At 42.5% G+C, this 24,889-nt stretch overlaps 1 protein-coding gene across 2 annotated transcripts in view; it reads left to right on the top strand.

Moving 5' to 3' along the window:
- The window catches only part of TCF25 (transcription factor 25), a 41,615-nt gene extending 17,442 nt beyond the window's left edge, over positions 1–24,173 (top strand). For both annotated transcript variants that reach the window (XM_056525980.1, XM_056525979.1), the window contains exons 10-18: positions 1,674–1,766; positions 7,661–7,766; positions 7,934–8,093; positions 10,269–10,356; positions 10,940–11,098; positions 16,158–16,248; positions 17,119–17,198; positions 17,323–17,395; positions 23,918–24,173. In XM_056525980.1, the coding sequence (XP_056381955.1) occupies positions 1,674–1,766; positions 7,661–7,766; positions 7,934–8,093; positions 10,269–10,356; positions 10,940–11,098; positions 16,158–16,248; positions 17,119–17,198; positions 17,323–17,395; positions 23,918–24,082 (1,015 nt within the window). In that variant the 3' untranslated portion in view covers positions 24,083–24,173. The remainder of the gene's footprint in view (positions 1–1,673; positions 1,767–7,660; positions 7,767–7,933; positions 8,094–10,268; positions 10,357–10,939; positions 11,099–16,157; positions 16,249–17,118; positions 17,199–17,322; positions 17,396–23,917) is intronic.
- The last annotated feature ends 716 nt before the right edge of the window (positions 24,174–24,889 follow it).

The raw sequence follows: 24,889 nt of genomic DNA, 5'->3' as shown, positions 1-24,889 counted from the left end.
GGTTAATAGCCACGTGCTGACTATTAGCGGCGGCCCCCAGCTACTAAAATCAGCTGGGGGCCGCTCGAGTCAGTAGCCCGCTCCGTACACCCTGAGCGCTGCCGTACTTGTCGGGGGCTTTCAGGTCTGGCCCTGCATGCCTGAAGCAGGGATAAAGGCCTAAAAAATACCCCTGCCCAGCACCAGGAACTGCATCTGCCGGGCGACAGGCGATATGATTTCCACATCCCTGCACTCACCATCTGTAGAACATGTTATATCTTTATTATTTTCACGTAGCTCCCTGCTGCAGGTTTTGGTATGCACAGAAAATAGTAGACTTATAAGAACATATTAGGCTAGGTTCAGACTATGGAATCCCTGAGCAGAAAATTTCCGCCCGGAGATTCCGAGTGCGGCCAGCACTGACTGAATCAGTCGGCGCTAGGAGCGTGCGGACACTGCAGTCTCCAATAGACTACAATGTGTTCTGCGCGGATTTCTGCCTGAAGAAAGAGCAACGCCATTCTTCAGGCGGAAATTTCCAAGCGGATTTTCTGTTCACAAATTCCGCTTCGCAAATTCCGAAGTGTGAATTTGTGAACGGAAACCTATTCACTACACTATACATTTTAGCAAGCAGAATTTCCGCCTTCAATTTCAAAGCAGAATTGCAGGCGGAAATTCCGTAGTCTGAACCTAGCCTAAGAATTCTACAGACGTGAGTGCCGTTTTAACTTCTTCTATAGAAATGAATATCAGGTGATTGGTAACATTATACAGTCAGGGTGTATGCAAGTTTTACATTGAGGCGCATGTATGCCTAATAAACACCCCATCACTGTAAATTCATGCCCATCATTTTATATTTATTCCCATTATTTCATTTAAGTTCAAGAAGGGTGTATCAAGAAACTGTGAAAAGCTGTGTGATCAGGGCACCCAAAGCTATTTAATGATAATGCAATCTCTTTTATTTTGGGTCGGCCACAGATCCTCTTTAAAGGAGTAGTTGTGTGAAAAAATGTCTTATCCTATTGTGCCCAGGCTGCAAAAAAACAAACCTTAACTCACCTTCCCCCATTTCCCCCATTGTGCCGCTATAGCTCTTCAAGTCCTCCGGTCCAGTCTCCTTCCTTTTTTTGGTGCATGGATTGTCACACTGCAGTCAGCGTATCGCCGACTGCAGCGATGTCCTGCCTCGGCCAGGGATAGGCTGAGGGCAGTATCATGTAAGGAGCCAGGGCAGCAGGGAGAATGCGGGGCCCAAGCTCCTTACATGATAGTGCGCTCAGCCTATCATTGGCCAAGGCAGGACATCGCTGCAGCCGGCGATACGCTGACTGCAGTGTGACAATCCGTGCACATAGAAGACCACTGGACCAGAGGACCGAAGAGCTATAGCAGCGGAACGCAGGAAAGTGAGCTAATGTATGGTTTGTTTTGTTTTTTTGCAGCCCAGGCACAATAGGCTGAGAGAACTTTTCACAATACTACTCCTCCTTTATATAACTTTGCAGATAGATGAAAGAAGCCCACAGCTGCCAACCTCATGCTGAAAACCAGCAGGATACAAGTCACCTTGGGGGGCCTCGGCAGCAATGTTGTACTACGCTTCTGTGTTAAGCTTTATTAAATATGTACACATATGAAGAAGAAATACAACCTGATAATGTTTCTTCCCCTTTCTATAGAGGGTTTTTCTTGGCTCTTTACAAACACACGATGTTCTTGGAGAAGAGAGGTTGTCTACGAACAGCATTGGAGTTCTGTAAACTAATTCTGAGGTGAGTAAACATACATTACATGTTTAGTCTCACACTTGAATCCTTTAGACAGGGGTCCAGGATGCTAAAAAATGGATTGCTGTTTGTTGGGTCCTAACAATGTAGATTTGCTGCATTAGTACCTGCCTATCTTGTGGAGGAAACATTGTGGTCTCCATACTCGATTCAAACTGTATTTTTCAGAGCTGCTATTTTGTTATTCATGGAAAAGAAAACCTCTGTTGGAATCAGTATCCCTATAATATATGGAGTTTCACACCAAACAGCTCCTCATATCATAGCTTTCAGTGCTCACCACTTTGAATGCCAGCTCAAGAAAGATCAAGCCTGGAGTGCGGATCGCTCCTGTCTGTGCTTACTACTGTGAATACCAGCTCATGGAATGGGAGCATTACTGGTGCTATGACTTACCACACAGTGGCAGGTGAATTCTATATGTCCCCTGCTGAACCGTGGGCCAAAAAAAATGAATTGGTCATTATTGCCACCACTCCATTGACATACATAATAGTACGATAGAGTATCATGTATTCATTGGTAATTTGAGAGTGCTAAAGTATTTTATAAGCAAGTAGCATTGTCTGCAGATGCCAAAGATGTAGTTCTTGGTGGTCTGAATACATGAATTGTGGGACGGTATATTAACTCGGATCAATTTACTAGCTATCTGTTTTGTTTTTTATTGCTGAAATTATTAACTTAACTTGGCAATCATATATTGTGGTATACTAACCCAGAACCTGTTTGTGTAATAGGGTGATTAAGTCACTACAGTAAAGCATTTTATCCCAGCACCCACTCACGCTTTTTCTGATTACCTACTTAGTCAACAAGTTGATATCATTTGCCTCTCATTCTTTATGAGGTGACTATACCTAACCTAAGATTTAACTTTTTCTGGTTACTAAATCAATTAACAAGCTGGTATATTTTGCCTCATTTATTATAAGGTGGCTATACCTAACCTACTATTTACTTGTTTGTTGATCACACATCAACCTAAAGACAAGTGTCCTCTGAGGACTCTGTCTATAAAAAAAAAGGAAGAAATGCATAGGGAAGTTTAGGCTAATCCATGGTATAGCAGTATAGATTCCTCTGTGGGAAGAGTTAGAAGATAATGAGAAGATAGGGTGAGGTATACTACCCATATTCTAACCAACACTCCATTTTGTATATCGGGAGATTTTTTTTTTTAAAATTAATTTAAATAAAATGGCACCCCCCCCCCCAAAACATTTTTTTTTTAAAGTGTATTAAAGGTTACACTTGAATGTAAGAAAAATCTATGGTGGGTGTGGCTTGTGCACAGACTCTGGCAGAAACTGTGCAATCACTCCCACCATCCATGTAAATATCTGTAGGCTGTAATACTGTCTTGGGGGGGCACAGGTCATTGGTACAGGACAATCACTAACCCTTGCATGCTCCCCTGGATCCAATCACCTGTCATCCGCACCCCAGAGATGTTCTGCACCTGCAAGCTACACTCCAGGGATACATGAGGTATACAGTACTACTGAGGGATACAGTAGCTCTCATCTCATTGTAAGCACTGTCCGATTCAAAATCTTTTTTATATGTTGTACATCTTGGCAAAACAGACAGGAGAGAGCACAGAGGAGTGCTATCAGACAGGAGAGAGTATAGAGGAGTGCTATCAGACAGGAGAGAGCACAGAGGAGCGCTATCAGACAGGAGAGAGCACAGAGGAGCGCTATCGGACAGGAGAGAGCACAGAGGAGCGCTATCGGACAGGAGAGAGCACAGAGGAACGCTAGCCCAAGCTCTCTTACTGGACTTAATCCATGCCTGTGCTTGAGCTTGGAAAAAGCCATGATTTTAGAAACTATGATTTCTATAAAAAGGAAATAAAAATGTCTTCCAATCATGGGACATGGCTCTTTTCTTCCTGGCCTGACCTCTCCATCTTTTCTGGGTGAACATAGGTCTAGCCCAATTATATGCGCCCAAGTATTCCACAATACGTCCCTTCTCCCCTTGCAAAATATCTTGTTACAGATGCCTTGCACCCCACTACATATACTGGAATATGCTCAAGTGAAGAATTACTTAGATACCAACAAGCGAGCTCTTCCTCTTACTAGGGAGCTGACAACATTCGAAACATTGTGCTCAGACATGCAACCTCCTGTTAAAACAGTCTCTTAGATATATGTTCTCTTGTTAATGGAGCAATCCAAGAACCCTCCACTTATTATAACGAATTGGGAAAGGGCACAGGGGCCAACTTTCACTACTGGTGAATGGACAAAATCTATGACTTTTCGTCATCAATTCTCACTTGCTGGTAAAATTCAGGTGACTAATTACAAAATCTTATCTAGGTGCTGTTGTGTACCTACACTCCTTCATAGAATATACCCCACAGTTCCCGATACCTGCTGGCAATGTGGCAAGAAACCTGGCTCCATGCTATATATTTGGTGCAGTTTCTCCTTAATTTAACCTGTTATGGTCCAAGGTGGTTGATGTTCTTTTTAGGGTCTCTGGCACTCATAGTGATAATGCACCTACCATGATTTTGTTATCAATTCTTCCAAGTTCAATGCATACCATACTTACATGTCTGTACCGTTTTTCCTTCTGGCAGCAAGGCAACACTACTTCTCCTTCAATCACAGACTGTTTTTCCGAAAATGCTCATATTCATCATGTGGCGGAACCCCTAGTGGACTCACATAAGGGCTCAATTCAAAATGAGCTTTGGTGGTGCCCATGTATGGAGTTTACTCACATTGATGAATACAGAACACTTTATGCCTCCGGAGATATGGATATTCTCTGCTCCGCCCGCCCCTGCCCCCTCTTTTTTTTCTTTTCTTTTTTTTTTTCTCCTCTTTCCAGATTTCTTTTTTTTTTTTTTTCCTCCTACTTCTTCATTTTTCTCCTTGTATTTCTCTGTTAGAACATGCCTAGCTATCATCTGACACCAGATTCTTATTTCTCTTTTCTTATTTTCTTTTAGCTTGGAGTGGTCGGCCCCTTTATTATTATTTTTTCATCTTTTAAGTTTGGGTCATTCTCTTATTCTTAGTTTTGATGCAGGAAATTAAGCAAACAACACAAACGTGGTCTCAAATGGCTGGAGATGCTCAACCCCAAATGCGGTTGTGCATTTATACTGGGGGAGCAGATCCTGCCCTTGTATTCCGTTGCTAGGGGCGATCCCCAGCATAAAAATGCATACAATGGAGGATGCCTGCAGCGGACTACAAGTGCCACAATAGAATCCTACACCAGATAGACGGTGTGGATGTGTAACAATTAGAATAATACAATACAGGAATATGGGTGAACTACTTTGGTAGATGTATACAATGACATTGGTTATCCCTCAACACTGATGTTAAAATTGAGACATTCGCCAGTATATCCTCATATGAAGGACATACCAGAGCCCGCACACCAACGCCAAGGTTTCTCAAAATGGCGCGGGACCTAACGCTAATCCTACCTGTGCGTGATAAGCAAAACAGGGGCCAGTGGGCAATTATGGCAGCATTCGGTCGACTCACAGCCTGCTCCCAGGAACCCTCCAGTGTGACTGAGCACACATACATTGGGAAGGGGGAGGCAAGCTGCAAGCCCCACCTGTATGTGTGCTCAGTCACGCTGGAGTCGACCGAATGCTGCCGTAAGTGCCCACTGGCCCCTGTTTTGCTTATCACGCACAGGTAGGATTAGCGTTAGGTCCCGCGCCATTTTGAGAAACCTTGGCGTTGGTGTGCGGGCTCTGGTATGTCCTTCATATGAGGATATTCTGGCGAATGTCTCAATTTTAACATCAGTGTTGAGGGATGACCAATGTCATTGTATACATCTAACACAGTAGTGCACCCATATTCCTGTATAGGAAATCTAATTAGACTTATCTCGCAGGTCTTTAACTGTGTTTTGGTATTAACACCGAGTGATATGCATTCATGTGTTATCATTTTGGAACCATTGTTGTTCCGGTTTTTGTATACCTATTCCCCTGTTTATTTCTGTATCCCCTTCCCTTATTTTTCTTGCAAAAAACTTTAAAGAGTAGCTCCCACCATCATATATTTTTTTTTCTGTCCCTGCCTATTGCCCATCTATCCCTAACCACCATCCTGCCTTAAAATTTTTTTTTACTCTCTTAGAAATAACTTTTTGTCTGCCTCGTAGTGTGCTCACTTACCAGGCAGACTTCCCCAACAGGTGTGACATCACTGATGCCTGCTGGGGCTGACTTCCGCCCCCTTAGTTCACCTATACAGGGTGCCTCCAGCTGTTTCACCACTACAACTACCAGCATGCCCTGACATCTATTTGCTGTCAGGGCATGCTGGGAGTTGTAGTGGTGAAACAACTAGAGGAAGCCTGTGTTGAAAACAATCTTTGCAACGGTCACGGCGCCCCCCCCTCCCCCAAGCACAATGTACAAGACAGCAGCAGGGCCCGCCCCCCCCCCCCCCATGCACAATGTACAAGACAGCAGCAGGGCCCCCCCATGCACAATGTACAAGACAGCAGCACCCGCTCGCCCCCCTATCCCATACAACTCCCTATAAAACATTTACAAAGCAGCAGCAGCGCCCAATCCCCCTATCGCGCGTATATGTCTGGAGGCCCGGCTTTCACAGCGCTCCTTCCCGCCTGTCTGATTGACAGGTAGGGAGCGAGCGCAGGCTGAGTGACGTCACGCCAGCCTGCAGTCGGCCACTAGGAGGGAGACCCCTAGTTGCCGGTTTTCAAATGTAAATTAAGGTATTTTAATAAATAATTTTTTTTTAAACTATATTAGAGATATGTTGTAGTACATAAGTACTACAACATATCAAATAAAAATGTTGGTGACAGTGCCCATTTAATAAAACTTTAAATGAGAAAAAAAGAAATAACATTTTCTTATAAAGTATATTAGAAAGGTTAATGTTTTGCCAGGATGTACAACATATCAAAAGTTTTAGTATCTGACAGTTCCCATTTAACCTTTTCCTGCCAAAGGCTACGCCACATGGATAGGTGGGGGAGGGTTGGAAAGAAGGTTTTTCAGACAGATTTAACACTTTCAGCTTCTACCTTCTACAGCACAATTCTTTGCCTGGACAGCCTATGGCTCTGCAGCTGACCCAAACCAAAACTACGACTTCCAGCATCTTACACTTTAAAGGGGTAATCCGGTGGAAAACATTTTTTTTTTTTTTTTAAATCAACTGGTGCCAGAAAGTTAAACAGATTTGTAAATTACTTTTATTTTAAAATCTTAACCCTTCCAGTACTTATCAGCTGCTGTGTGTTCCAGTTGAAGTTCTTTACTTTTTGAATTTCCTTTCTTTATGAGACAGTGTTCTCTGCTGACCCATCTGTCCATTTTAGGAACTGTCCAGAGTACAAGCAAATCCCCATAGCAAACCTTTCCTGCTCCAGACAGTTTCTGACATGGACAGAGGTGTCAGCAGAGAGCACTGTGGTCAGACAAGAAAGGACATTAAAAAAGAAAATAACTTCCTCTGGAACATACAGCAGCTGATAAGTACTGGAAGGATTAAGACTTTAAAATTATAAGTAATTTACAAATCTGTTTAAATTTCTGGCACCAGCTGATTTTATAAAATATGTTTTCCAGGGGAGTGCCCCTTTAACTTATAGTTCAGCATGCTGAGAGTTGTAGGTTTGGGCCCAAAAGTTTCTATTCGGTGCATCCATGGTGAGTGGTAGTTCATGATCTGGTAACGATTGTCAATATTTACATGGTATGTACATGATATTGTTGGTTCATAGCATTGATGTTTGAATTTTCAGGTTTTCAGTGAAATTATTCTTTAATCATAATACAAATAAAGTAACTTTGATAAGTTCACTGATCAGTCTGACATATTGGCGGTCATTGTATTTTTCAGTCTTGATCCCGAGAATGACCCCCTCTGTATGCTGCTACTCGTAGATTACTTGGCTTTGCGTGCACGGGAGTACTTACTACTTATCCGGATGTTTGAGGAGTGGGAGGTAAGTAGGTTAAATCAAGTTCTCTTGTATTGAATATATCTTCTAAAAATATTGGTGATGTTTACTCAGATGTATAAGGATGTGAGGATCAGAGAATGCTTTTACCACCTTTTTTATGCAATTGTTTTTTACCACTTTTTGTTTTTTATTTTCTATGTCATATTCAGGCTCATCGGAATTTATCACAACTGCCCAACTTTGCATTTTCTGTACCATTGGCGCTATTACAGTACAGTCAGCAGGAGGAGGTGGTCGAGCAGGAGCAGGTGACAACCTATGACAGAGCTTCACACCTTGTTCAGCAGGCTCTTTTAATGTTCCCAGGAGGCAAGTGTCCCATCCTGCAGAAATTACTTCCCTACAGTTTGTTTCTTATGTTTTTCCCAATTTGTGCTTGACACTCAGTATCCTTGTAATATTCCACTATGTTTCTTGTACTATGTTTCTTCTTTTCAATCAATTTACTCTGCAGTGCAAACAAAACCTGCTGCAGTCTGGAAACCATCAGCATGCTGTTATTGATGGCTTACTCTGTCTCCTATTACTAGGCATCTTGGCCTAGGGATTGGTGCTGGATCTACAGTTATATTTACAACCAAATTCATAGAACAAAAAGGGACTTCAAGCCCTTGAGCACTTTCTTTACACTTAAATGTTCTGTTTTTGGTATTGTGCTTTAACTGCAACACAGTTAGGGTCTCTTTGTAGGGTGTTAGTGGCCTCTTTGAGTTTAGTGTTTATTACAGTTGGAGAATTCTGGATTAAAAGTGCCACTGTGCAGGAAACAGAACATACGTAATTTTGGTGAAGGTTATCGGTATGTAGGAGTGTTATAGTGGCAAATGCTTGTATCTTCCGTGTGTTCCCACCTGTACTCTAGAATATATTGGCTTTCATCTTCTGACATTATGCCAGGAATAAACGGCTTCCACCTGCTCTCTGCTGTCCATGGTCTCAACAGGGTTTTCCGGTAACAGAAAATTGTATTTAAAGGGAAATTGTCTTCAGTGTCACCCGCACTAATCGGTTGGTACAGGTGACACTGATGACTATTTTTACCTACCCCAGATCTGTGGTGCCATTCGTCGTTTACCTTCTTTAATCCTGCAGCTTGGTACACAGCAGGAGCATGTTGATGTCAATGCTGCTGCTTCTCCGCTGGGCCTGGCTGTGAGCAGTCTTGGGGAAGCAGTAGCGGTGACGTCAATGTGATCCTGGAGCTCTGGCCATGCACCAAGCCTGCTGCTGGATTAAAGATAACCAGGACCACGGAACGGGGGTAGGTCAGTATAGTTATCATTGTCACCTGCACTACACTCCTGTAACAACAGGTTAGTGTGGGTGACACTGATGACACTTTCTCTTTAAATAAGCCTATCACTCTAAGATAGAGAGCAAAGTGTGTTTCAGCTCACCCCACAACAGGCGCACGGACCTGACGTGGACTTCGTCCCAGGAAATCGTAAAGGAAACAAGGATGTCCAGCGCCAGATTTAGGAATTATTCTTTATTATTTAGCCATAGGAGACGTCATAAGAATTCGGAAATGTGACTCGTTTCGACTTTACTTGAAAGCCTTAGTCATACCATCTAAGTATGACTAAGGCTTTTAAGTAAAGCCGGAATGTGTCACGTTTCCGAGTTCCTGTTATGTCTCCTATGGCTAAATAATAAAGAATAATTCCAGAGTCTGGCGCTGGACATCCTTGTTTCCTTAATGATATCAGTCTAAGATATACCACTTACAAAAATAATATCACATATTGTACTGGCTTTAGCTTTTGCACGATTTACCCCTGACAGTTGCGTAGTTCTTCTATTTTGAGTGCGGTGTTGTCTCCAGCCCCCTAGCTTCTCTTTCTCTCCTGAGACAACAAATCATCCTCAGAAGGCTTGGCTGGATCTTGTCTCTGAGCTCTAGCTCCACCTCTTCAGTAATGTCTTAACTTCTGACCAGCCCTTACAGCTTACATCACTTTCATATAGTTATATATATATATATTATACACACACACACACTTAGAGAACAATTATGTATGTTTGGCGCATGCTGTATTGTGCTGAACAATTCCATAGGCAGAGGAGTAGACAGGGAATTAATAGCAGATGAAACCTCACTGACTGTGATAGTCTTCTGTGAAATGAGATGTTCTGCAACAGCTCTAGGTAAGGAACTGGCAATATTGCTGTGGGTGTAGGCAGGGAGGGGGGACTGTGATGAAGAGCTGAGGGAAAGCAATACATTCTGGGAATCTGGGAATTGTAGTGCTGAGCAACTACTTAAACAGGGAGTACAGGACTAAGACCCCCAAATGGAGGATGTTGTTGGTTTTAGAACTGGGGCAGACGAGCAAGCAATGCTTGTACGCTATTTTTATGTTTTTCTTTTTTTTTTTCTTTTTTATTACGGGATGTCAGACTACCGCTTTTAAATTTCTTTTATGCTGATATATTTACTACTAATTTATGATCACTATGATTTATTTTACCTCCTTGCTGTAGTTCTGATTCCCCTTCTTGATGCCTGTGGGGTTCAGCCCGACTCTGCTGTGGCTTCACATTCTTTTTTTGGAGCAGTGGCTCAAATAAGGTAAGATAAGGTTACTTTTACTATTAATTTAAACAGTGTTCTAGTCAGGTGCAGGGCTGTTATAGAGACCTATGGGGAGATTTATCAAACCTGTGCAGAGGAAAAGTTGACCAGTTACCCAAACAACCAATCAAATCGATTCTTTGGTTTTAGAGGTCTTTTTAAAAAGGAAAGAAGAAATCTTATTGTTTGCTTTAGGGAACTGTTCCACTTTTCCTCTACACAGGTTTTGATCTCAAGTTGATTTATATGACCATCTATATCAATGTTCACACATATGCAAACACTGCTTCAATTCGAACCAGGTCTCTGCTTCAGGTGTTAGTGTGGCCAGTTGATTTGAATTGTCGCCATGTAATATTATGTTTTTGCTAGCTGCCAAAAGTCTAACCCCTCCTAAATCAGCACAGCCCTTTTATTTTCCAAACTTGGGCGATTCATTTTAGGTAGGACTGTTGTTAAAATGATTGACACATGGGTATGGACTTATGAATAGAATGCTCTGACCTAAGTGAGTTCTGTAGAGTAGACTACTTTGCAATAAAGTTAAATTTATTTTACTTGTTTACTGTATTACTCACAGCCAACCCACTGCCCTCTCCCAGTTGACAACTCTGTATGTTGGAAGATGTCATAGCCTATGGAAGGAGCCTTCAGTCATGTCCTGGTTGGAGCAGAACGTTCGAGAAGTTTTGCGCATGGTTGACAGTAATGACCCTGTTGTGAAAGAGTGCGAGCTCAGGTGAGAACACATCTGCATGTGAAATGTGTTTGTTTGTTTTTTTGCTTGAAGGTGTGTCATACCCAATACAACTGAGCAGAACTGCATGTGAGAGTTGCTGTAACCACAGCCCTGTCATTGATAACACAGAATATCCCTGAAGACTCAAAAATGAAGCTTCCCTTGAAACAAAAACTAATGGGAGAGGAAAGGTTCATAGTTCAGTGTCCAAGGAGATGTTAATAGGAATGTATACATCCTAATGCAGAATAAGATGAAGCTACTGAATGTAAATAAATTAGTTGTCATAGGATAAGAAGGTAATGGGTGCTAGCGACAACCCTATATGAAACAATATGTAAGATGCAAGTCCGTCCATTTTGTAGCCGCACTGCTGGTATTTTGAGCATATTGATGAAACTGCAGAGCTGAGGCCCTGAAACATGCATTGTGGGATTGTGCATTATCTTTTGGCAGTAAGTGTGGTCTATGAAATTAAATTATATTTCTCTATCGGCTCCATTGGGGGACACAGACCGTGGGTGTATGCTGCTGTCTCTAGGAGGTGTGACACTATGGTATTAAAAAAAAAAAAAAAAGTCAGCTCCTCCCAGCAGGATATACCCGCCTTCAGACCCTGAGGTAATCAGTTTAAGCTTAGTGTCTGAAGGAGGTGGACATGGTCTGGAATTCTCCAGACCAGGTCTTCTGATTTGTTGTTTTCCTAGTATAGGGACGTGTTAGTTTTTTCATTCCTTTTTCTTTCATGTTTTCAGGTGGGGACTCAGGGACTCTGGTTCCCTGTTTCCCCATTGCGAGTAAGGGGGCACAGACATTGAGTATATGCGCTGTTCACCCCCCTCGCCAACAGTCAGCGCCTGGGTTGGTACCTCATGGGTCCGGGTCCCCCTATTTCTCTGCTCGCCTCGCTCGCGCATAGCAGCTAGGCGTGATGCAGGGACAAAAAGCTGACTGAAGACTTCTCAGAAGACTCCATTAGGTAAGTTCTTCTGACTGAGGTGAGTACATTTCCCTTTCTCCCTTAGGTGCAAGGACTTGCAACCTCTGGAGACCCTCAGTTTTTTGGCCCACCTTTCAGGTTTATGGGGCTGGCTGGTACTGGGGCGAGCGGTGGCATCTTTGGGGGCATGATTTCTTTTATTACACTGTGTGTACGTGTTTTTGTTTCTTCTTACACTGTGTGTTTTACTATGCGGCTGTAGCCACAGCGCCTTATATGCGGCTGACAGCCGCGGCACTTTTACTGGCCGAGCGCACGGAGCACTGGCTTACTTATATTTTCTCCGGCAGCTGCTGCCGGTGTGTATGCCGCCCGCTCATTTCCCCCGAGCGCATATGCTGCTGACGTGCGCTCGGGACAGGGAGCAGGCACCATTACTGCTTCTTCCCAGACTCTCTGGAGGCGCTTATTATGCAGTGGTATGTGTGGATAATGGGATACTGTCGGGCACATGAAGCGCCGTCTTACTTTCACTTCGGCAGCAGACGGCTGCCGGGGGGGGGGGGATATCCGTGGCATCCAGGGCACAAGAGGAGTTTCTTTCCTCGGTGGACATCAAGGATGCCTACCTTCATATTCCTATATTTACCGGCCATCTGCTGTACCTCCGCCTTCCGGTTCCGGAGGGGCTTTTTCAATTCGTAGCCCTACCCTTTGGTCTGACCATTGCTCATCGGGTCTTTACCATGATCCTTGCACCAGTTATAGTCCTGTTGCGGTCGTGCGGAGTCTCAGTGATTCCTTACATGGACGACCTTTTCATCAAGGTTCTCATCAGAGTCCAGACTCTAGAGACTGTGGATCTTACTCCCCAGACCCGGAATCGCTTCGGGTGGACGTTCAGCCGAGACGAGTCGGTTCTCTCTCCCACCCAGTCTCTGATCCTCTGGGACTTCACTCCACGGTCTCTGGCCAGATTCTTTCATTTGTGTCAAGTCCCGGGACCCCCATGGCTCTAGCCATGGCTGCCATTGGGATTCCTTGGGCAGGGTTTCCCCTGCCCTCTCTGTTTTTTCTCCCTGCTCTCCTTCCCAGGGTTGAGCTCAAAGCTGAGGAAGCTCAAAACAGAGGATGTCCCCGCCATTCTGGTAGCTCCAGATTGGCCCCGAAGGTTGTGGTACGCCGACGTAGTCAGGCTCCTGGACGACGCTCCACTGCGCCTTCTGCTCCGTCCGTACCTGCTCTCTCAGGGTCCTCTTTGCCACCCCAATTTCAGTCGCTGCATTTGACGGCGTGGCGGTTGAGACCGCGGTTTTGAGGGCACGGGGGTTCTCTTCCCAAGTCATTCACACCATGCTCAGGGCTCGTAAGCCCTCCTCAGCAAAACTTTACCACCGTACTTGGCGGTCTTATTTTCGTTGGTGTGAAGTTCAGGACTTATCCCCTGTGACCTTCTCGGTTCCCCGTCTTTCCTTTTTGCAGTCTGGTTTGGAACTGGGGTTGTCTCTCAGTTCCTTAAAGGTCAGGTTTCGGCCCTTGCTATTCTTTTCCAGCGGCCTCTGGCTTCTAATTCTCATGTCCGGACCTTCGTTCAAGGAGTGGCGCATGCTGTTCCTCCTTATCGGTCACCCTCTCCCCCTTGTGACTTGAATCTGGTTCTGAGTGCCCTCAAGGGTGAACCCTTTGAGCCCCTTAGAGAGGTGTCTCTCCGCCTCCTTTCTTGGAAAGTGGCGTTTCTTGTTGCTATCAACTCCATCCGGAGGGTGTCTGAATTGGCAGTTCTCTTCTGCCGTTCTCCGTTTCTGGTGATCCACCAGGACAAGGTTGTTTTTTCAGGCCAGATCCTTCCTTTTTGCCTAAGGTGGTTTCGGCCTGTCCTCTCAATGAGGACATTGTCCTCCCGTCTTTTTTGTCCTGCTCCTTCTCATCCTAAGGAGCGCTTACTACACAAGCTGGATGTAGTTCGGGCTGTTCGGTCTTATCTCTCCATCACTTCTTCGTTTCGTCAGTGTGATTCCTTTTTCGTCCTTACAGTAGGTCGTCGTAAGGGACAATCTGCTTCGAAGGCCACCATTTCTCGGTGGATTCGATACGCCATTTCGGAAGCCTTCGCTGTAAGGAGAAGATTCCACCTTTCAGGGTTGTGGCTCATTCTACCCGTTCTGTTGGGGCATCCTGGGCTCTCCAGAACCGAGCCTCGGCCTCGCAGATTTGCAAGGCGGCTACCTGGTCGTCTTTGCACATTTTCTCGAGGTTCTACCGAGTTCATACCTTCGCATTGGCTTATGCTAGTCTGGGCCGTAGAGTGTTGCAGATGGCAGTGGAACGGCCGTCTGCCTGATTGCTTATCTGCCCACCCAAGGGACGGCTTTGGTACGTCCCACTGTCTGTGTCCCCCAATGGAGCCGATAGAGAAAAGGAGATTTTTGTTTACTTACCGTAAAATCTCTTTCTCGGAGGATCCATTGGGGGACACAGCTCCCGCCCTTTTTGGGGTTTCCTTTGTTTCTCTGTCCGAGGGTGTTTTCAGTTATGTTTTTTCAGTTATGTTTTTTCTTCTGGTTCTCGGACAGTTTTGCGTTTCCTTTGACCTGTTGGTCCTCTCCTATTGCTCTGGAACTTAAACTGATTTACCTCAGGGCCTGAAGGCAGACATATCCTGCTGGGAGGAGCCGACTTTTTTTATTACCATGGTGTCACACCTCCTAGAGACAGCAGCGTACACCCACGGTCTGTGTCCCCCAATGGATCCTCCGAGAAAGAGATTTTACGGTAAGTACGATAAGATGCTTGATCGCAGGGGTCCCGCCGCTGGGGACCCCGGTGATCTTGCACGCAGCACCCCAGTTAAAATCAGACCCATCCTAGTCTGATTACCGGCGACCACGGGGCCGGCGGCGTGTGACGGCACGCCTCCGCCCCCGTGTGATGTCACGCTCCGCCCCTCAATGCAAGCCTATGGGAGGGGGCATGACAGCTGCCACACCCCCTCCCATAGGCTTGCATTGAGGGGCGGAGCATCAATTTCGGGCATCCTGCATGTCATGAATATTTTTTACATGGGCGTAAGATCCAATGGCATTAACACATTCTTGCCTCTTAGAATGTACATTTCACCAAAGATGTAAACTAAGCACACCCAGCTACTAATTCTTGTTTGTTCATCCCTATCCGTTTTTGCTCTTTTACTAAAAATATTAATTCTGCACTTGGATGATTATTACCCATGGACAGAGGTAGAGTAATACATTTAAAATGAATTCATCACCCAGATCTTTTTTTTTTTTTTTTTTTTTTATGATCAGATACTGAAACCTGTTCCTTTATGATTATTTTCTTTATTTCATTTTTAGTTTAGTTATTATGGGGAGGTCATCTTTCCTGAGCTGCTTTTTAACAAAATTTAGTGATCTGCTTTACTGCATGACCCATGGACATAGGCAACACAGACTTGAGTTGACCCAGTTCCACTTATATGGGAGAATGGCGCACTCTATGACTTGATCTGAGAACATTGAGTAGGGAGGAAGGATAAGGCTGGCCTCGGACCATAACGTATTGTGAATGGTGTGATCCTCTGTTATCTATAGACTGAAGTCACCTTTTACTGTATTTATTTATTTATTATTTATAGCATAGATATTAGAATAGGAAATTTGAAAAAATATCACCAGCAATAATATGATTATTTATTGATGAGACAGGAATTTTTAAAAACTTTTAAATAGAAAATGCCTACAAAACAGATTATCAGCTCCAGGAAAGGTCAAGAAAGGGTGACATCAGCATAGTTTATTGCTTAGAACCACCATTGCTTCAGGCCACCAAACTGCATAAATCTAGATATTATAGATTACCGAATGCTTAGTATGACTCCTATCAGCCATTTAATTTATTTAGGAAGTTATGGCCTGAAAACATCCAATTTACACTGTTGAATAAGGAGCCGCTTGCCAAGGAGTCCACCCGTGAGAAGTGTAAACATCTAGGAACAAGGACCCATTGATAACATAAGTGTTACCCATGGATGAAAATAGCTGGATTGCACTTTGCTACAGGGACTTAAAAAGACTTGTGATTCTTGCACTGATGTAAATTTAACTTTTTTTCCACTGCCAGGAGAAACACTCGGTATCAGAGTGCCCCCAGGAACATACATCGTCATGTTATCTTGTCTGAGATCAAGGGAGTGAACTCTGCATTGCCTCTGGTAAGTATCCAGCTTGTTCTGTGTGATCTAAAGGGGAAGGGAGGGAATTTGTGATTTTCTGTGCCCCCTCCTTTTTCAGTTTTTATGCTATGTATGTCACTAGAGGCTGGAAATAGGAGCCTCAATGTTCCTAATATCACAAGATGTCAAGTATTTCATAATCTTGGAACGGTGAGATGTCATCGCAAACAAATGGCTGCCTGTTTTTCTTGTGCTGGGAGCTAGGGCAATACTGAAAATCAGCAATTGACTCATCCTTGGGCTGTTTTTCTCATACCCAATTGAGACACCACTACATTTTCTTCTTAGTGTGGTTGAAAGGTAACTCCACTTTGTAATTTTGTCTGGTTTAGTTAAGACCTACACAAAATCCACACCCTTTACACTAGGATAACATAATCATTAGATTTCTGTAATGGACACAACTAGCCTCTGTTCATAAAAATGTCCGTTACAAGCATTACTTCAAAATGCTTTAAAGTGATCTTCTGATTTTATGTACATAAAGCTTATTAAATGTATAATAGAAACACTTTGTAACTTTTCATTGGCTATAATTCCGTTTTACATGGCAATAGCTGGACACGGTCACATTGAAGTCATTTACAGACCATGCTTATACACTGTCTAGCATTGATTGGTAATGGGTGATACTGTGAAATTGCCAATTTGACTGTGCTTGGTGTTACAGTATAGGGTGTTTACTGTGCCCGGTATGGAGCCTGTATGTTTAATATACAGCATGTCTCATCAAGCGCCATCCTATGTAACCTCTTATGCAAGCCCCACTTTAAAACCTTAAAATTATTGTTTAGGTGTGCAGAAATTCTATTTTTATTAATAACTTTTGATTTATTGTACTGTCTTCAGGATGTGACATCGCAGCCTGTGCTAAGCTTTGATCCATTACCTCCTCTGGACTCTGTCGTGTCTTACACAAGGCCGGAGAGGTAAGTCTGGTGCTTAGTGCCACAACCCATTATGAATTCCCCATACTGCTGGTTTGGTTGTTGGTGTTTAGTTTTTGTAGAATGATTCATGGTTTCTCTTTATGCTTTTCTTCTGCCTTCCCAGGACGCACCAGCCATCGAATGAAGGGACCTTATCTCTGTTCTTTAGATCACTTTTGCCAAATTTTAATTTGCAGGTGGGTTATATTGTAAAACTTGGCACTAAATGTTCGATTTATGCTGCTCCTTATTTTTTTGGTTGCCATTTAGTTGTGGCTTCCTGTGTTAGACAACGTTTCAAAACAGACCCCTTTAAGAGAGAACATCTAGGAGATGCTCTTTCTGAAACAAATCAGCTAATATGGTGCCTCCATGCCGCATAGACAAGGAGGACATTCACATAAAGTGGAAGCTTAAAATTTGTTGGAAAACTTTTTTAAAGCGTTACCATCAATAAAAACAACTTTTGCCACGTTGCTCTGACATGTAAAAAGACTTTCCACAATCCGCTTGTGGCCCAGCTACATACAGTGTAAAGAGGGGGTTGTCCAATCCTTATAACTCTTTTTATGCTTATTTACACTGGACAGATGTGGCCCAGATACTTAGTAGGTTACAATAATTCAATGGTAACATTTATCCAGATATGTCAGATGCTAATATTTAATTCCTATGAGGAGAACAGAAAGTTGTCCAGATCATATTTGCTGCAAAAAGCTTCTTAGCTGGCTATTGTTTAAATGCTGTGGCCATAGTGTGAGACAATGGCAACTCAGTAAACTTGTATTTAAATTTGTGGGCAATACTCAACATGTTTCCTTTTTATATTAACCCATTATATTAACCCCTTTACTCCTTTACCTGTTTTGACCTTAAAGGGTACCTCTCATCAAATTTTTTTTTGATATATTATAGATTAATGTATGCAGAATAACTTTACAATTGCATGTTATTAAAAAATATGCTTATTTCTATTTAATTTTCCACTTTGAAGAAATGACCACTAGGGGTCTCCCTACCAGTCCTGGCAGCAAGCATTTCAGACTCATGCTGGAGTCCTAAACATTACGAGCTGCCAGTCTGCTTTGTTCACAAAGGAGAACACTCAGAGCTGCCAGCCTGCTTTGTTCACAGCCTGTTTGGCTATGAACAAAGCAGGCTGGCAGCTCTGAGTGTTTAGGACTCCAGCATGAGTCAAAAATGCTTGCTCACAGGACTGATCGGGGAAAAATACAATAGAAAGAAGCATATTTTTCATTAACATGCTATTGGAAAGTTATTAAACATTCATTAATCTAAAATATATCAAAAGTTTATTTGATGAGAGGTACCCTTTAATGACCAAGGCAAATTTTCAAAATCTGACATGTGCCCACTTATTTGGTAATAACTTTGGAACACTTTTACTTATGAAAGCAATTCTGAGATTGTTTTTTCATGACATATTGTACTTTACATTAGTGGTATATTTCGATATATTCAGCATTTTTCGTGAAAAATTTAAAACTAGATTTTAAATTTTCTGCTTGTATGACAAAGTCATGCTGCACCAAATTAATAATTAATTCACATCTTCAATATGTCTACTTTGTGTTCCCATCATTTGATAAACATTCTTTTACATTTTTAGAATGTTAGAAGGTTTATAAGTTTAGCAGCAATTTTCCAGATTTTCAAGAAAATGTCAAAATCAGATTTTTTTTTTTAGGGACCAGTTCATTTCTGAAGTGGACTTGAGGGGCCTGGATGTTACCCCCATTTATCTTCAGGCAGATTTTTAAAATTTCATAATTCTTTTTCAGATTCTCCATATTAATTTATTTTCTGTAGCACAGTAGGTGTTGACAGAGAAATGCAACTTGCGATTTATTCCCAAAACTCTAACGTATTTAGAAATATCCCATATATGGCATTTGTGCATTACGTGACTGACACACACAGGCCCTCAGACATGAAGGCGTGCTGTGTGGAGGCCTTGGGGGTGCAAAAATATTTTTGGGAGACAAGTTGACGCTTTCATTGGTACCATTCTGGGGTACATGTAACACACTGGTCGTTTTTTAATACATTTTTTTATGAGGTGGTATAAATAAAAAAATAAAAATCTATTCTGCGGTTGTTTTTTATGAATTATTTTTAGGTCGTTAGTCATGCGGTATAAATGACATGTTAACTTTATTCTGCAGTTGGGTATGATTATGGCGATACAAAATTTAAATACCATATATACTAGAGTATAAGCCAACCTGAATATAAGCCGATTCCTCTAATTTCACCCCAAAAACCTGGGAAAACTTATTGACTTGAGTATAAGCCTAGGGTGGGAAACACATCATCCACTCCTGTCATCATCCAGACCCCCCCCTGTCATCACCCCTGTCATCATCCCCACCGTCAACCCCCCCCTGTCATCATCCCCCCTGTCATCATCCAGACCACCCCTTCCATCATCTTACAGGCCCCCTCATTGTCCACTCATTTCCCCAGTTCTCTCGGTCCTGTTGCCTAGTCGCTGCAGGGACCATCCACATTGTGGTGGGGAAGGTGAACCGGTCTGGGCCATCCATCTTCACCGGGAGGCCCTCTTCTCCTCTCTGGGCCGGCCCAGGACTAGTGATGCTACATTGCCGCGTCACCGCGCTGGGATGTCCGCGTGCAGGGACGCCCCTGATGTCATGGACGTCTGCTACGCACGGACATCCCTGCACGGCGTCATCAATGCAGCGTCACTATTCCGGCGCCAGAGCAGAGAAGAGGGCCTCCCGGTCAAGATGGACGGCTCGGACCGGCTCACCCTCTCCACCGGAATGCGGACAATCCCTGCAGCGAAGATGGCCGGCCCAGATGGGGGGCGTTTTCAGCACAAAAAAATTGTGCTGAAAACCTCGGCTTATACTCGAGTATATATGGTCCATTTTTTATATTTGATTACATTTATACCATAAGAACTATTTTTGTAAATTTTGTAATCCTAATTTATCTCTTACCCACAAGATGGGGGATAATAAAAGATTTGTGGGGGTTCAACAGCTGTGATCCCCACCGATCCTGAGAATGCCACTTCACCACCAGTTCTGTAGCATGTATGTCATATACATCATTAACATAACAGCTGCAGGCAATCACTTACAATTACTGCTGGGATCACAGCTTCAGAACATTTTTAAAAAATAAAATGTTTAAAAAATAAATATAGATAAAAAAAAATTGTCAAATAATTACCCCCCTTTCCCAAGTAAGCTCCAGATAACAAATAATGGAAAAAAAATACATAAGAGGTGTTTCCGCATGTAGGTTTTAGTTTTTAGTTTAGTTTTTTGAGCCTAAGCCATGAGTGGATCCATAGTAAAGAAAAATATAAGTATGTGATAGATCCAATTTTTACCTTAGTTAACTCCTTGACGAAGGACGTATATTTACGTCCTCCACCGGCTCCCGCGATATGCCGCGAGGTCACGCGGTGACCCCACGTCATATCGGGTCGGTCCCGGCGGCCATCAACAGCCGGGACCCGCGGCTAATACAGGACATCACCGATCGCGGTGATGCCCTGTATTAACCCTCCAGATGCGGCGTTCAAAGCTGACGTGGAAAAATAAAAAAATTATAGGGGTCAGAAGAGGACATTTTTAAACGTATACATTTTCCTGCATGTAGTTATGATTTTTTCCAGAAGTATGACAAAATTAAACCTATATAAGTGGGTACCATTTTAACCGTATGGACCTACAGAAGAATGTTAAGGTGTCATTTTTACCAAAATATGCACTGCGTAGAAACGGAAGCCAACAAAATGGTGTTTTTTCTTCGATTTTTCCACGCAATTATTTTTTTTTCCATTTTGCCGTGGATTTTGGGGTAAAATGACTAATGTCACTGCAAAGTAGAATTGGTGACGCAAAAAATAAGCCATAATATGGATTTTTAGGTGGATAATTGAAAGGGTTATGATTTTTAAAAGGTAAGGAGGAAAAAATGAAAATGCAAAAACTGAAAAACCCTGCGTCCTTAAGGGGTTAAAAAAAAAAAAACTTAATTGGTAACTGCAATAACATTTTTAGACCTTTTATTCAAGACTTAGTGGAAGCACCTTTGGTAGCGATTACAGCCACCTGGATTCGGAGGTGTTCTGCCATTCTGTTTTGTAAATCCTATCAGGTTGGATAGGGATTGTCAGCATACAGCCTTTTCTAGTCTCTGCAGGGCAGTTTAACTCCTTAAGGACGAAGTGTTTTTCAGTTTTTGCATTTTCGTTTTTTCCTCATCACCTTATAAAAATAACACTTTCAATTTTGCACCTAAAAATCTATAGGATGATTCTACTTTGTAATGACATCAGTCATTTTACCCCAAAATCTACGACAAAACGGAAAAAAAAAAGCATTGTGCGAAAAAATGGAAGAAAAAACATTGTTTTGTAACTTTAGGGGGCTTCTGTTTCTACGCAGTACATTTTTCTGTACACATGACACATTGGCCCTTATTTACTATTGCAAACCCGACATGTTTTGTTGGGTTGTGCGCCAGATTCTGACACATTGCGCCAGAAATTCTGTCTGCGCCAGATTCTGTGCCAGAATTTGCATCAGAATTGAAAAAAACCCTGACTAACTCTCTAGTTTGCGAAGAAAAACTGAAAAGGGGGCGTGGTCTCCGAAAAGGGGCATGTTCCCAACATTTTCACACAAAAAAAACCCAACATATTTACTAAGGTTTCTAGAGATGAGCGAACTTACAGTAAATTCGATTCGTCACGAACTTCTCGGCTCGGCAGTTGATGACTTATCCTGCGTAAATTAGTTCAGCCTTCAGGTGCTCCGGTGGGCTGGAAAAGGTGGATACAATCCTAGGAAAGAGTCTCCTAGGACTGTATCCACCTTTTCCAGCCCATCGGAGCACCTGAAAGCTGAACTAATTTATGCAGGAAAAGTTCGTGACGAATCAAATTTACTGTAAGTTCACTCATCTCTAAAGGTTTCCACATAAAATGTGTACTGGGCGTTATGAGGGCTCATTTTTTTGCGCCTTAATCTGAAGTTTTTATCGGTACCATTTTTGTTTTGATCCTACTTTTGGATCGCTTTTTATTCATTTTTTTTATGGTATAAAAAGTGACCAAAAATACGCAATTTTGGACTTAAGAATTTTTTTGCGCGTACGCCATTGAATGTGCGGTTTCATTAACAAATAATTTTTATAGTTCGGACATTTACGCACGCGGCGATACTACATATTTTTATTTTTAGTTAGTTTTTTTTTTTATTGGGAAAAGGGGGGTGATTAAAACTTTTATTAGGGAAGGGGTTAAATTATCTTTATTAACTTTTTTTTTCACATTTTTTTGTGCAGTGTTTTAGCCTCCATAGGGGACTATAACATGCAGTACATTGATTCAATACACTGATCACTGCCATTGCATTCAATGGCAGGGATCAGTGTTATCGGTGGTTGATTGCTCAAGCCTGGATTTCAGGCTTGGAGAAATCAATCGCCGTTTGGACACGCAGGAGGCAGGTAAGGTACCCTTCTGCTGCGTCCTAACTGATCGGGACATCGCGATTTTACCGCGATGGTCACGATCAGCCTGACTGAGCTAACGAAAAGCTTTTACTTTAACTTTAGACGCGGCAATCAAAGTTGATCGCCGCGTCTAAAGAGTTAATGCCGGACATCAGCCCGATTGGCGATGTCCGGCATTAGCCACGGGGTCTTGGTTGCTTATAGCAACCGGGACCCACCGGATATGATGCGCGCTTTTAAAAAAGGTTCCTTTTTAAAAAAAAAAAAAAAAAAAGCTCTACAAACATTCATTTCATAAACAGAAGTCATTAATTTGCTGTCAATGGAATGGGATTGTCTGGTGTAGAAAAGCCATTTTTAAGTACAGTACCTCTTGAAGAGTTAATGGAGGGATCTTCCATTCAGGACACTCTCTATTTTTCAGAGTGGTGAGCAGCTACAAAAAGAATTACCTAGGTGTGGCTGTTTATGAAAAAGCTGAACAACTATGACATCTTTTTACATACCATTATTTGTGTAAAGGAAAAAACACACTTCCCAGATTAACCACTTCTGGGAGTAAATTTCCTGTAAATATCTTTAAAGGGGTACTTTGGTGGAAACTAATCACCTGGTGCCAGAAAGTTAAACAGATTTGTTTAAAAATCTTCCAGTACTTATCAGCTGCTGTTTGCTACAGAGGAAGTTGTATAGTTATTTTCTGTCTGAACACAGTGCTCTCTGCTGCCACCTCCCGTCCATGTCAGGAACTGTCCAGAGTACAAGCAAATCCCCATAGAAAACCTCTCCTGCTCTGAAGAGTTCTTAATATGGACAGAGGTGTCAGCAGAGAGCACTGTGGTCAGACTGAAAAGAACTATACAACGTCCTGTGGAGCATACAGCAGCTGATAACTACTGGAAGGATTAAGAGGCACCAAGCCCCGCCCGGTTTACTCCATTCTATTGTGTCTATCTCAGTGGAGCTTGTTGTGAAAACCTATCTCTAAATGCTGTTAAAAGCAGCTCAGGCAATATGGCTGCCCTTATAGTAATACATTAAAAATAAAAGTAAAAAAAAGTATAATAAAAACATAGAAACAGAAAAAAAAGAAAACAATGTGATTTTAGTAAAAAAAGAATGCAGGTGATACCTTTTCTCATATGTCTACTCTTGTGAATATATCAGCAGTCCTGTATTACAAAAGCATTATTTTGCAGGGAGAGGCTGCTGCTGAGGGTGAAGATGCTGGAGCCGTCCGGGAGTTGAATCGAGGTGTAAACAGACTTATGGCAGCAATGAGAGACATGCTGGCTAATATCCAGTTCCAAGAACCTCCACGGGAGGACAATCCTGATGGGGAAGGAGATGAAGAGTGGGACTGATTCAGGGTGCAAAGCCCCTGAATTCCCACTGCCCTCTTAAAATGTTTTACACAAACTGTACAGTGCAATAAATAGAAAACATAGGACACAATACCGATTTCTGGGTGTCAAATTTTGCATAGGATGATTCCATGCAAGATTCAAAGCAGTTCCTGTAAAAAACAAAACTATATACTATTTCTTCTAGAAGTCATGTGTTTTCTGTCAATCATTGAGAACATGTGAGAGTCCTCTAAATCTCATGAAGTGTGAAGCAGGGAGCTCAAGTATTTAGCTTGTTGATAAATCTCATGTGAGGTTTAGCAGTGCCTTTACAATTAGACTAGTCACACGGAAAACGTATAATGTGGTTTGTTTCAGCAATGAATTGCCTTCCCTCTGACACAATGACCTCACTTGGGACCTGTGATTTGAAATCATGGTTTATTGCTGCTTTTCCCTGGACTGAGAGTGATGTCTCATTGCTGCACACATAGTCTCTGCATAGATTCTAGGGTACAGTTCACACATTGCATAATAGATGCATATTTTCAATATCCCATTCACGCGATGTAGAAAAATCTAGGAGCTGAACACCGGTAGCCTTATCCGTTATTCTAGTTCACTCATTTCAATTGACAGGAAAAGCAATGAAAATAACTTACATGAGCATATACAATACACGAACAGACTAAGAGGGAATTGTTCATGGTATGGTTAGCATTGGCAAGCCAGAAACGTTTATTTTATTCAGGTAGCACTGGAGGATTCTGACTACTAAAGTCTACAATAATTTGTCCAATTTTGACTAGTGATTTGGATAATAGA

Source organism: Hyla sarda, chromosome 6 (genome assembly GCF_029499605.1).
Source record: "Hyla sarda isolate aHylSar1 chromosome 6, aHylSar1.hap1, whole genome shotgun sequence".
Classification (NCBI taxonomy): Eukaryota; Metazoa; Chordata; class Amphibia; order Anura; family Hylidae; genus Hyla; species Hyla sarda.
The sequence above is the reverse complement of the archived record's forward strand: the minus strand, read 5'-3'. Positions and strand labels throughout refer to the sequence as shown.